The sequence below is a fragment of the Saccostrea echinata genome, unplaced genomic scaffold (genome assembly GCF_033153115.1).
Source record: "Saccostrea echinata isolate AGI-Se365-2 ecotype Australia unplaced genomic scaffold, CSIRO_AGI_Sech_v1 ptg000012l, whole genome shotgun sequence".
Classification (NCBI taxonomy): domain Eukaryota; kingdom Metazoa; phylum Mollusca; class Bivalvia; order Ostreida; family Ostreidae; genus Saccostrea; species Saccostrea echinata.
In genome coordinates, this window is record NW_026889761.1 from 7,364,534 (window position 1) to 7,376,714 (window position 12,181).

The 12,181-nt window shown below is 31.3% G+C and overlaps 1 protein-coding gene across 1 annotated transcript; it reads right to left on the reverse strand.

The window, feature by feature from the left end:
* Positions 1 to 1,488: 1,488 nt before the first annotated feature.
* On the reverse strand, positions 1,489 to 5,083 carry LOC133185748 (uncharacterized). The gene is made up of 5 exons (XM_061321047.1): positions 5,041 to 5,083; positions 4,457 to 4,603; positions 2,768 to 2,863; positions 1,721 to 1,838; positions 1,489 to 1,604 (listed from the first exon to the last, which is right to left on the reverse strand). Exons 1-5 carry the CDS (start codon positions 5,081 to 5,083, stop codon positions 1,505 to 1,507), a joined length of 504 nt encoding a protein of 167 aa, XP_061177031.1. The 3' UTR covers positions 1,489 to 1,504.
* Between the last annotated feature and the right edge of the window lie 7,098 nt (positions 5,084 to 12,181).

The window sequence follows — 12,181 nt, forward strand, 5'->3', positions numbered from 1 at the left end:
CTGTAAAGTTTATAATCAGTCTCCTGTATGACAGGGATTCTCTTAAAACATATGATGTTACTGTGTCCAGAACGCATTTATAAAAGTTGAATGTATATTAAATATGATTCATAGCGCTCATGTTTTTATCTCTGACAGAATAATAATGATACATTAACTCAAGACTTTTAAAGTATTAACTTGATATGTGAAACCAGGGCTTTATAGCTTTCAAGAGCCTATTTTCTATTATCCGGATGCTTCAATAATCCGGACTATTTTCATGCGAACAGAGCCGTCCGAATCAGGCGTCCGAATTAAGAAGACTTGAATGTACAGAGACCAAATTTATCGAAGATAAAAAGTATTCTTGAATAAATATTTTATTAAGGCATTTCATAATTTGAACTAATTTTGTATTATAATCATGTCAGTGATATATAAAAGGAATTAACTGTTTTTTCATGTATGTAATATAAATACTGGTGATTATTTTTAAATGTTTCAATATAATCGAGGCAAAATTTTAAAATATTGATGAATTGTTAAATCTCATTTACAAAAAATTCAGTTGATCTAAGAAATAAAATAAAATGCAATGAAAGTTGAGAGAGAAAAAAAAAGAAAATAAAGCTATAATTGAACGAGTTCAGATTCACTGTGTTAATGAATTCATCAAATGCAATTTAAGACTTCCTTATGTTAATTTTTTTGCTATGACTGTCTGGGGAATCAATCGAGAAACTCATTTATTTAATGTTTCTGTCATGATTAAAAATGCTCATCAATAAATAGTACATGAAAGAGTCTTTATATTTCAATGTCATATACATGCAATTGCAAATCAAGGGAAGGGAGATAAAAATAGATAGAATGAAAGTGTCTTCAAGCGTTTATAATTTTTTGTCTAGTAATTTACATCAAACAAGGATAACTAAAATCTTCACAGCATTTTATTAAGAAGCTGTTTGTACACATGATATCTTTTCGAAACACAGACTCAATTGAAGCTTCATTCTCGAATAACATTTGAAAATATACCATAATAATGCACATGGGCAAGAATACTATAGGTCAATATTTCTAAGTACACTTTACTAATTAGAATCGGTAAGGGAAGAAAGTAGTGCATTGACTTTTTTCATACTAATTGTTAGGCCATTATTTACACACTGAATTGTCGACGGATTTTCCCCTTATTTCCCGATCATAACAAGGAGCACACGGCGGGTGTGACCGGTCGGCATGGGATGCTCACTCCTCCATGCCACCTGATCCCACCTCTGATGTTTTGGAGGTCCGTGTTTGCTCTGCACCTATTTTGTAATGTTTAATGGACTTCTGAGCTTGAATACTGTTCGTTATCTCCATATAATTTCATTGGAAAAAAATTTGTGGATTAGCTCGATATACATAAATCATTTGAGTTTGATTAAGTCTACTTACATTGTAGAACAGAAAATTAACGCTGAAGTTTAAAAATATATTCAAACATGATGCATATGAAAAGGAATTTTAAGCATTTTTATTGTGAAAACTGGTAGATGTTTTTCTGATAGTTAAACTTGTAGTGACTTTTTCTGTATAGGCATTCCCTGATGACGAAACCAAGATAACCCCCCATTCTGAAAAGAGAAATAAAAAAATATTACATTTTTCAAACTTTGAATTTCTAAACCCTGTTATCAATGTTATGATTGTCGTTTGGGAAATCATTTACCAAAATATCTGGTGTACTTACCCGTCTGGTATTGGTTGACTTCCGGTAACTAAATATCCTGGCCCAAAGGGTGATACAAAGTTTTCTCGCGTTCGGAACCATCTTCCACATTCATTTTCATTGTAGGAAACTCCAAACACTATAAAAATAAAGGAGACTGATTTACAATTCTATTTAATCCCTAGAAATACAACTACTTGCAAAATTGGAAAGTCAATACATAAAAATATATCCAGGATTTTTAAAATATGGTTCTCTAACTCGTGGTTCTATGCTTATGTCCACAATCCGTAATATCTCTATCTATTTTGCAGAAAATAGTTATCAAAAACTAAACATTTCCTATTTTTAGACGTGATTTAGAAATCCTGAAGAAGTTTTACAGAGAAAAACTTGTATGGCATTTTTCTCAAGTACAGATTAACAGTCCAGGAAAAAAAATTAAGATTCAAAAGAGAATGAAATTATGAAGATCCAGACATACTTTATCTTTCATTATTTGATTCAGTGATATTTGTATGTATAAGCATCATGAAAAATATTGCTTAAGAACAAGAAGTGTTTGTGAAATAGTGATGCTCCACTATGACAGCTTATGGCGCAGGTGAAAGTTTCTTAAATGCAAGTATGAATTAGCCCTAGCTGTTATGATTAAGGTTATAGTTTTCCAAATAAATGTCAAACTCAAAGATCAAGGTCAAAAATTTTGATACACAAGGGAAGGTTCTGACACAAGAAATACGCATATGAAGTACAAAAGCCCTAACACCAACCGTTCATGAGTTATAGCTAAGGTTAAAGGTTGGTAAAATTTTGCAAAAGTGGGTCAAACCCTAATGTCCAAATATATGGGAAAGGTAAAAGTTTTTGCTGACAAACAGAAAACAGGCAAACAGACAGTCAGACGGACAGAGCAAAACCAATTACTCCTGAATCTTCAATTTTGGGGCATAAAAATATACACCGAGGAAGTTCACAGAAAAGAAATGCAATCTGCTATCGTGTTATCCCTCTTCATAACAGATATTATCTACATCAATTCATAAGAAGTTTCTAGCAGCTACAAACCAGAACAACAAATGATCCTTCTCTGTCCCCCGTCAAAATTGAGTCCATTGAAGTAGCTTTTCTGCGGGCACACAAACGCTTCTAACGCACCAGCGTCTAAAAAATAAAAGATTAAATTGAAAAATTAGTGTTAATTTACATCTGAACATCACAAATATGCCCGCCCAAGGAATGTGCGCGGTAAAGCAAAGAAATATTTCAAGTACAATGCTTTCAGATGCGTACCTCTTTAACCGTTTGTATAACGGGCATGCATATGCATGTGACGTCACTAAGAAGAGATAAACAGGAAAACGTATAAGGGTGAGTTAACCATGCATCGGACACATACCTTGCTTCGGACAACTTTAAGCAATAAACTTTCATTGAACCCGAGTCTCCTCGTTTTTTCACTTGTTTCTGTCTTAAAGGTGACGATTTAAAATTTTTAATGATGCCGATTTTTATTTTCATATTGTGATAAAAATATCACAAGAATGGTCTTGAAATTACGTCATATTTTGCATCATCAAAAGGGAGTAACCAGAAATTTACGATTTTGCATTTTTTAAAGCTGTCGTTCTTTTAAATAGACTTCATCGGAACGAGTCGGACATAGGTATAATTTGTCAATGATTGACACATTGATAATTTTATAGAAATTTTTCAAAAATTTTACTTCAATGTTTGTATAATATTTTTTAGAGTTGTTTTTTTATTACTATGATTATTTCAACGTACATCGGACACAAATTAACCATGCATCGGACACTTTTCGATGCATGGGTAATTAACCATGTGTCGGACACTTTTCGATGCATGGGTATTCACTTCCATTTTCATATAAAATCCAAATGACATCTGTTTTTGTTTACGGAAATAGAAAATAAAAACTTTTCAGTGAAAATACAAGTTATCGATATATGACAACTAGAAGTAGACTCAATTTATTTCTTTAAACTAGATGATGATAACCCACGAGACAAAGGCTCGAGTTGCCATATAACTAGCATTGTTAAGCCTTTCTAAGATGTGATGCAACTAAAATCTCATCACATTTGTGAATCGACATAGTCATTCAAATTTAACTAATAACTTAATTTTTAAATAAAAGATAAAAATGTTTCGAGATCACTAATTTTAAAGCATCGAGATCAAGGTATGATATTTTTCCGGTTTGAATGCCGAATGTCCGATGCATAGTGAATATTGTCCGATCCATTGTGAATTCTGACTTATTTAAAAAAAAATCGGTTTTTAGAGATATTGCCTAAATAAATAGCACACGATTGTGTTAAAAATTTATATTTTAACCACACTCTGCATGATAAGTTCCATTTTAATAATATTCGGTCCGTAGCGATATCGCTAGAACTTGTAGAAGTGCAAGGGTGCTTGATGCATGGTGAATTAACTCTACTACGTTACAATCACAAAAGTAGTCCCCCGGCAATTACAGTGCAAATTGATAGTACTCTGTAAATGTCCGGGAACTTTCAAATGCTATACTTATTTTCTGAGAAATACATTAAAATATGTAATTGCAAGTATGTAATTTTTCGCAAAAAAAAAAAAAAAAAAAAAAAAAAAAAAATTTAAAATTTAAATTAAAAGTTGTTTCTAAAACTATGCTCAAGATCGCTTATCTTCATGTAAAATCGTGTATGCCTCATATTTTTCCCCTTTATATAAGATTTTATTTGGACTTACTTATAGCGGCACATTGTTTAACAGTTCCTGGTGGAGGAAGACATAAGGAACCGAAAAAAGAGGTTGGGTTGCCTCCTCGAAACACAAGAGCTCCGTCGCCCGAACAGTTGATATTTGAAACTTGAGCAGCAATGGGTTCTGTGTTTTCTACAATTAATTAAATATCAGTAATTGAAAAAATCAATAGGCAAACAAAGTTACAATAGCTAATTAAAGCACATGTCATTAATGTTCGTTATTGATAGCAATCAGTTCTCTATTCGATAATACAGGTCTACTGCATGCATACCTGATAAAGTATGTACAAACACAAAACTAAATATATACATCAATACTATGTAGGAGAAAAATCTATTTTCGTAAACGATGTGTACATGAATATTTTTAATGGAAATTACAATGGAATCCTATTAATTCTTGGTGGTAGATTTGAAGTTTTGTGGATTACTTTTGTGAATCACGAGATAAATGTTATGTATGTATATTATATCGCATTCTAAGACTGAATGAAGTTTTCCTGCACAATAACTTTAAAGCGCTTAATAGCTGTGATTTCTTATTTATTCCTAAAATGTACATCTTACCTTGAACAACTCCCCCTAGCTTAATTCTTCCTGCATATACCATCAAACATCCCAACAAGCAAAGAAATACATTGAACATCATATTCTTTTTGAAAAGAAAATACGCTCCACGTGCATTTTATAAATGTGCCTTTGACATCGACTTAAGAAATTTAATAAATGCTTTTATTGTGCATTTTGATTGATTAAGACTAATTAGATTTTTTAATTTGAAATTTTAAGGAGAATATGTAAAATAAATCAAGGAAAACCCCCATCTTATAGAGGTCAATTCTTACTCGTATATTTTATGTTTTGACAGGAAATAATAAATATATCAAGCTTAATCTTTCTTCAATGAACTCTTTTCTTTTGGTTTGCATTTTTTTTAAATTAGCATATATATCTGCTATAATGTTTTATGAGAGAGAGAGAGAGAGAGAGAACGGAGTGATTGAAACCAAACGAAAGATCCATTAAATTTTTGAATACAATAATAATGTTTTAGCCGACGGTAAAGGAATTATTATATGAACATTAAGTTAAGGCATATGAAGAAATGGATGAATGTGTAAAGTGGTGTACTTATCGATGATGCACAATATTTAAAATAAGAAATATAAAAAAAAAATCTTTAAATGACTGTTTGAAATATTTCGACCTAGTCTGCAATAATTAAGATAAGTATAATAAAAAAAAATAATAATCAATAAAGTTTCACGCTGCTCAGAAAACATACGTTGTAACGTTATGAATGGATCTTTTAGAATCCCGTCTTCTTTTTAATTTATTTTTCTTATCTTTTCTTCAATTGTTAAAAGTAAATATAACTTCAAAAGACATTTTCTCGTTTGTGAATTATCCCTTTATACTGTCATGACCCTTAAATGAGTTTTATCTCTAAAAAATTATCATTTCCGGGCAAGTGTGTGAAAGTATATACTGTAATTTTTTTTTATTTTTATTTTTTTTATTTTTTTTGAACCTTCTTTTCTTGCTTCAAATCAATAATTTACTTATTAAATATCTATGTATAATGTTTTCTCAGTCGCAAAAATAAGTTGTTGCGGATGGATTTAAAACAAACGAATAGCGAATAAATGATATTGCGAATAATATTGGTTTACAGTATTGTAGCAGACATATGAGAGACTGTCTTGGTATTTACTGAAATTAGATATCACCTGCACATGGGGTTTTTGTTTCCAGTTGATTCAATACGCAAGAGCATAATCTACGTATGAACAATTTCTAAAACGAGGTCAACTATTGACAACCAAGTTGATGAAACAGGGATAACAACAGTCTTGTTTGATGTCATCATTTCGCAAGTTTTATGGTCGATACAATGACCTTGTCAGAAAATGCAACCTATCATTAAGTCAAATCCTAACTGATATTTTTCATACTAATTGTTAGGCCATCCTTTACACACTGAATTGTCTAGGGATTTTTCCGTATTTTCCCGATAATGACAAGGAGCACACGGCGGGTGTGTCCGGTCGGCAAGGGATGCTCACTAGCCCATGACACCTGATCCCACCTCTGATGGTTTTGAGGTCCGTGTTTGCTCTGCTCCCGATTTGCATTGTTTTAATGGACTTTGAGCTTGAAAACTGTTCGTTATCTCCATATTTCTATTCAAAAAGGTGGTTTCACCTATCTAATTGGTGATATCAACTATTCGAACAGGTAATTTCACCCATTCAAATTAATGATATCATCTATTCAGCTTTTGAATTGATTATATCAACTATTTGAAAAGGTTATATCGCCTATTTGATTTCATTTGGTGACATCACTGATTCGACGAAGAGTGATATCACCTATTCAAATAGATGATATCACCAGTTTGATTTCAAATAAGTGATATCACCTATTTGAATTCAAATAAGTGATATCACCTATTTGAATAAGTGATACCACCTTATCGTATCAAATAGGTGATATATCCCTTTATATAGGTGATATAACCTATTCGAAAAGTGGTATCACCTATTCATTTTCAATAAAAATTAAAAATAATTACTGCTTCTTAAACTATACCTGTCCTGCATACATTTACTCGTCACACTTGATACAGGAAATAAACATTTCAGTCTCTTTATACATAGATACTAGTAACAGGAGGAAACTATCAAATAATATAATTAAAATTACTGCAAGTAAAATATGTACATGTATAATTCGAACAGAGACGGATAACGCTTATGGTATTTAGAATTGTTTCAGACTATAATGCAAAGAAAAGGGACAGATCGAATGTGCTTAGGTTAATCAAATTCTAGATTTATAGGTACATGTAAAATTGGGTCGTTCTGTGGATTCTTTTCTGTTTACATATAACATAAGTTCGCCCCCCCCCCCCCACTCTTTGTGCCAAAAAGGAGATCTTAAAGTAAATCTTCAGATTATTTAATCAATGAACGCCGAAATAATAATAATAAAAAAATGGGACCCAAATTAAATTTAACGAGTCCAAAAATATTATCTTTTCTAAAAAGTTTGTTAAGAGTAACGGAATTAATATTATGATTTTTTAATCAATGCTAAGAAAATAAGAGTTGCTCTTTGAAGCCTTTTAAAAAAAACATTTCGTCCTTTACTTCGAATTGAAGATGGATTGTCTTGAACAGGGGACTTTTCATTATTAAATATGGTAAGAAATGCAAATAGGTGATTAGGTTATTAGGATATTACCTATTCATTTTGTAAAGGTGATGATCACTCATTCAAATAAGTGATATCACCCATACAAAATGAAAAGGTAATATCACCAATTCAAATACGTGATTTAGCCTATTCAAATAGGTGGTATCACCTATTTCAATTCTAAAAGATGATATCATTTTGAATAGTTTTATGTACATTCTTATCAGATAAATATGTTGCCATTTTTAGTAAGTTAGATGTTGAACTTGATTATATGTACTTTAAACTTTTAAGGTTGCCAATGAATATATATCTGCATGTATACTAGTACACATTATACTGCCCTGAATCAGTAGTGAGTCTATGCATTCTCGTTTCTTCAGATTGGTGTCAGTATTAAGTTGTAATGAATTTTCCTTTTGGAAATTTAGTTGAGAAAGACCGAACACTGTCCATTCTATGAGAAAAAAAACTGATCGAGGGCCGTAGGCCCAAGACTAGTTATTTTTCTACAGAATGGAAAGTTTGATATATTTATACACTTAGTAATTATACCCTGGATATTTGATTGCCTTCACTCTTATTTGCTGCAGTGAGTAGTTAAGGCATTGAGGACTAAGTCATTCGCTCTTTCCTGGGTCATGTCAATTTAACAGAGTGAAACAGGTTTTTACAACCCTTGAATCAATTAATACTTGTTCCCCTTTTATTTTACATACTGAAAGTCTTCTTATACTCAAAATCAAAGACTTAACCACGTGTTAAATGAATTTTTTGACATGCTTGCTCCAGAATGGGGAATTCTCTGTGACACCTAATTAGTATAAATGTGAGATTAAAAAAAATATGTGAAGATTACTTTTTTTTATTATATGAATATTACAACATATATACATGTGTTTTATGATAACTTATTATGATACACAATATTATAAATATATCTTTATAAATTAAGTTAACCTTCTAATCAAAATCACCACACATCAAGCTAGTAGAAAATGTCTGGCTAATTTATTGACAATTTAAAATATCGGTGAAACCATTTAAATCCATTTTTATCACAGGGGTGTTGAGAATTAGAAAATCAGATCCTCTCTAATTTTCCCTTTTATAAGAGACTCATAACACACAAGACCAAGAATATTACAGGCTGAAACCCAGAAGAGAATCACTATAAAGAAGAATGAGTATTCTGAGAAATAATTAGGTACTGGAAAAAGAATTCCTTACAATGTCTATAGCAAAAATAGCCATATTTTGAGTACAACATAGATTATTTCACACGCAGTGCAGTTAAGGTACGCAATGGAAATATTGGCGATTTTTTTCTTTTTGATTCTTTATTAACATTGCACAAAATGTTATATTGTTAAAAACTACACGTTGAGGACGATTAAATTTTTTATTTAGAGTGGTCACGTAATGTCGTGGTCATGTGATTTTAGCAGTTATTCTTGAAGTATTGAGGTCATCTACAAATTCCAATATTGCAAAGGTATAACAAAGTTAAAAAATCTAAGTTTAATTTACAAATATTTTCAACACCTTTTGAAGTTTTTGAAAAGTGTTGCGAACATATATAGATTCTACTATCCAATGGCTGAAATTACATTTGTTAGACTGCATGTTGCTTATTTTCCGTGTCAACTGCGTTAAATTCAGAAAAACAATTAGGGTGAGTTAACCATGCATCGGACACATACCTTGCTTCGGACAACTTTAAGCAATAATCTTTCATTGAACCCGAGTCTCCTCGTGTTTTTACTTGTTTCTGTCTTAAAGGGGAAGATTTAAACTTTTTAATGATGCCGATTTTTATTTTCATGTTGTGATAAAAATACCATAAGAATGGCCTTGAAGTTACGTCATATTTTGCATTATCAAAGGGGAGTAACCAGAATTTTACGATTTTGCAATTTTTAGAGTTGTCGTTCTTTTAAATAGACGTCAACGGAACGGGTCGGACCTAGGTAAAATTTATCAATAATTGATTATTTTACAGAAATTTTTCAAAAATTTTACTTCAATGTTTGAATAATATATTTTACAGTTGTTTTTATCTAGTATATTTATTTCACCGTACATCGGACACAAATTAACCATGCATCGGACACTTTCCGATGCATGGGTAATCACTTCCATTTTCATATAAAACCCAAATGACAGCTGTTTTTTACGGAAATAAAAAATAGAAACTCTAAATATTCGGTGAAAATACAAATAATCGATATATGACGACTAGAAGTGGACTCAATTTATTTCTTTAAACTAGATGATGATAACCCACGAGACAAAGGCGCGAGTTGCCATATTACTAGTACTGTAAAGCCTTTCTAAGGCGATATGATGCAACTAAAATCTCTTCACATTTGTGGATCGAAAAAGTCATTCAAATTTAATTAGAAGTTTAATTTTTAAATAAAAGATAAAAATGTTTCGATATCACTCATTTTAAAGCACGGAGATCAAGGTATGATATTTTTCTGGTTTAAATATCGTATGTCCGATGCATGGTGAATATTGTCCGATCCATGGTGAATTCTTACTTATTCCGAAAAAATCGGTTTAAAATGATATTTTCTCAATAAATAGGGCGCGGTTGTGTCAAAAATTTATATTTTAACCACATACTACATATTAAGTTCCATTTTGATAATATTCGGTCGGTAGCGATATCGCTAGAACTTGTTGAAGTGCGAGGGTGTCCGATGCATGGTGAATTCACCCTATTCATTTGCAAGGTTTTATCAGGTTTGCATAACTTTTCAAATATATTATTATTTCTTTAGTTTATGTGTAAAAGTTTGTCATGATTCTTTGAGAGTACATAAGCAATTTTGCCAGATTAGATCCACATATGCATTGCCTTTCATATGAGGATCATAGGAGAATCATATGTATATTCAATCATATGAGTGTCATATGAAGCAATATACATATGATACACATATGAAAGGTCCTGCATATAAGAATCATATGCATACTTTGCGGGTGATCATATGAGAATCATATGAAACATATCTGTACACAATTTTATTATGCACTACCACGTAATTTTAGTGCATTGTTTTTATCTTCATTCTTAGAATAGCAATATGTTATATCCGAATTATGCTAATTTAAAAAAAACACACATTTTAACACATTGGCCTATTGATAGTCATTTTTTTTTTTTATATGAAATGACATTTGAATCTCCTTTTTGAATCCTACACTATTCTTGCACGAAAGACGTACGTCTCACTAGGTTTTTGCACGAAGGTTGCACGTCGCTTATATCGTACTTCCACTACATGATTTGCACGAAACGCCTTAAGGCTTAAACAAATCGTTGCACGGTTTACAAAAACGGAAAGAGGTTTGCAGGAACGAAAAGTGCAGAAGAAGCACACATTTTGATAGGGTAGTAGCACGTTTAAGATTTCACTTTTTTGTGCATTTAAAGCTGAAGAATAGTTCCAATATTTTCTTTACAAGAAGATGAGTCTTTAAAATATATACATTATGATTTACTTCATGCATCTCTTTTGGAAAGGTATGCCAAGAATTGACAGATATGTTTCTTTTTTGTAAATTATGGGATATGGAAGACGATTTTCAATTCTTTCTAAAATGTTCACACATTGCGAAAGTCGAGATCCCATTGCCAATTTTATCAGACTCTTTACTACGGACATTTTTGCAGCTATTATCCCCAGTGATATTCTCTTAACTATAATTTGTTGTATATTTATAGTCATTAAATTAACGACAATTCTTACTCAAAATTGTTTGTCTCTATTCTGTTTCAAATAAAACTAGGACAATACCCTAGCTTGATCACAAGTATTACAAAATACAGCATAATAACCTTTAAGTAATTTGTTATATGTAGAGGTCTTTAATCAGTTATTTGAGTTTGTTTGTGCTATAAGCTTTCCCTGTGGAGAAAGTTTTAAATTATACCCAATCACAGTCACCGTTCAAATCACATGACATAACATAGCATCACTTCATTGATTTACATATGTCAATTGATTTACAATGCAGCTCAACGCACACTACCAAACTATTCTTGGAATGTCATCACCATATCCCTCATAATGAATGTATTAAAAATAAATGCTGAAAGATGTTAATCTCAATTTTCAATAGGGAGAGACAGACAAACAGGAGAGGGACAGAGAGAAAGAAAAAATGAATAAGTAAACAAAGGTTTTTTTTTCATATCAAAAGTCTATGAGGGCATACTAGTGTCAATGTTCATGCTTGCATTGTTTCTTGTTTCCATATCCATGTAAAAGTAATCCAAAATCAGTTAAATTTCAATGTGAAATCAAATGAGGAAGATTTTTAAAAAATAAAATAATAAAATAAACAATATGGGTTATTTTTATGGTACAAATAGATCCATTTATTATACATTTTTGTTATGCTGTAAAATATTGCAAGTACTGATACCACATGTTCCATAATAGATACACACGGAAGCACCCACAGCAACTTCTCTAAATTTGTAAGGGTATTTAAT

Coding starts and splice junctions, on each gene's coding strand:
- LOC133185748 (XM_061321047.1), bottom strand. CDS start 5,083: ATGGTATATGCAGGAAGAATTAAGCTAGGGGGAGTTGTTCAAG. Junction 4,604..5,040: donor GCTAGGGGGAGTTGTTCAAG/GTAAGATGTACA, acceptor AATTAATTGTAG/AAAACACAGAACCCATTGCT. Junction 1,839..2,767: donor AAGGATCATTTGTTGTTCTG/GTTTGTAGCTGC, acceptor TTATTTTTATAG/TGTTTGGAGTTTCCTACAAT.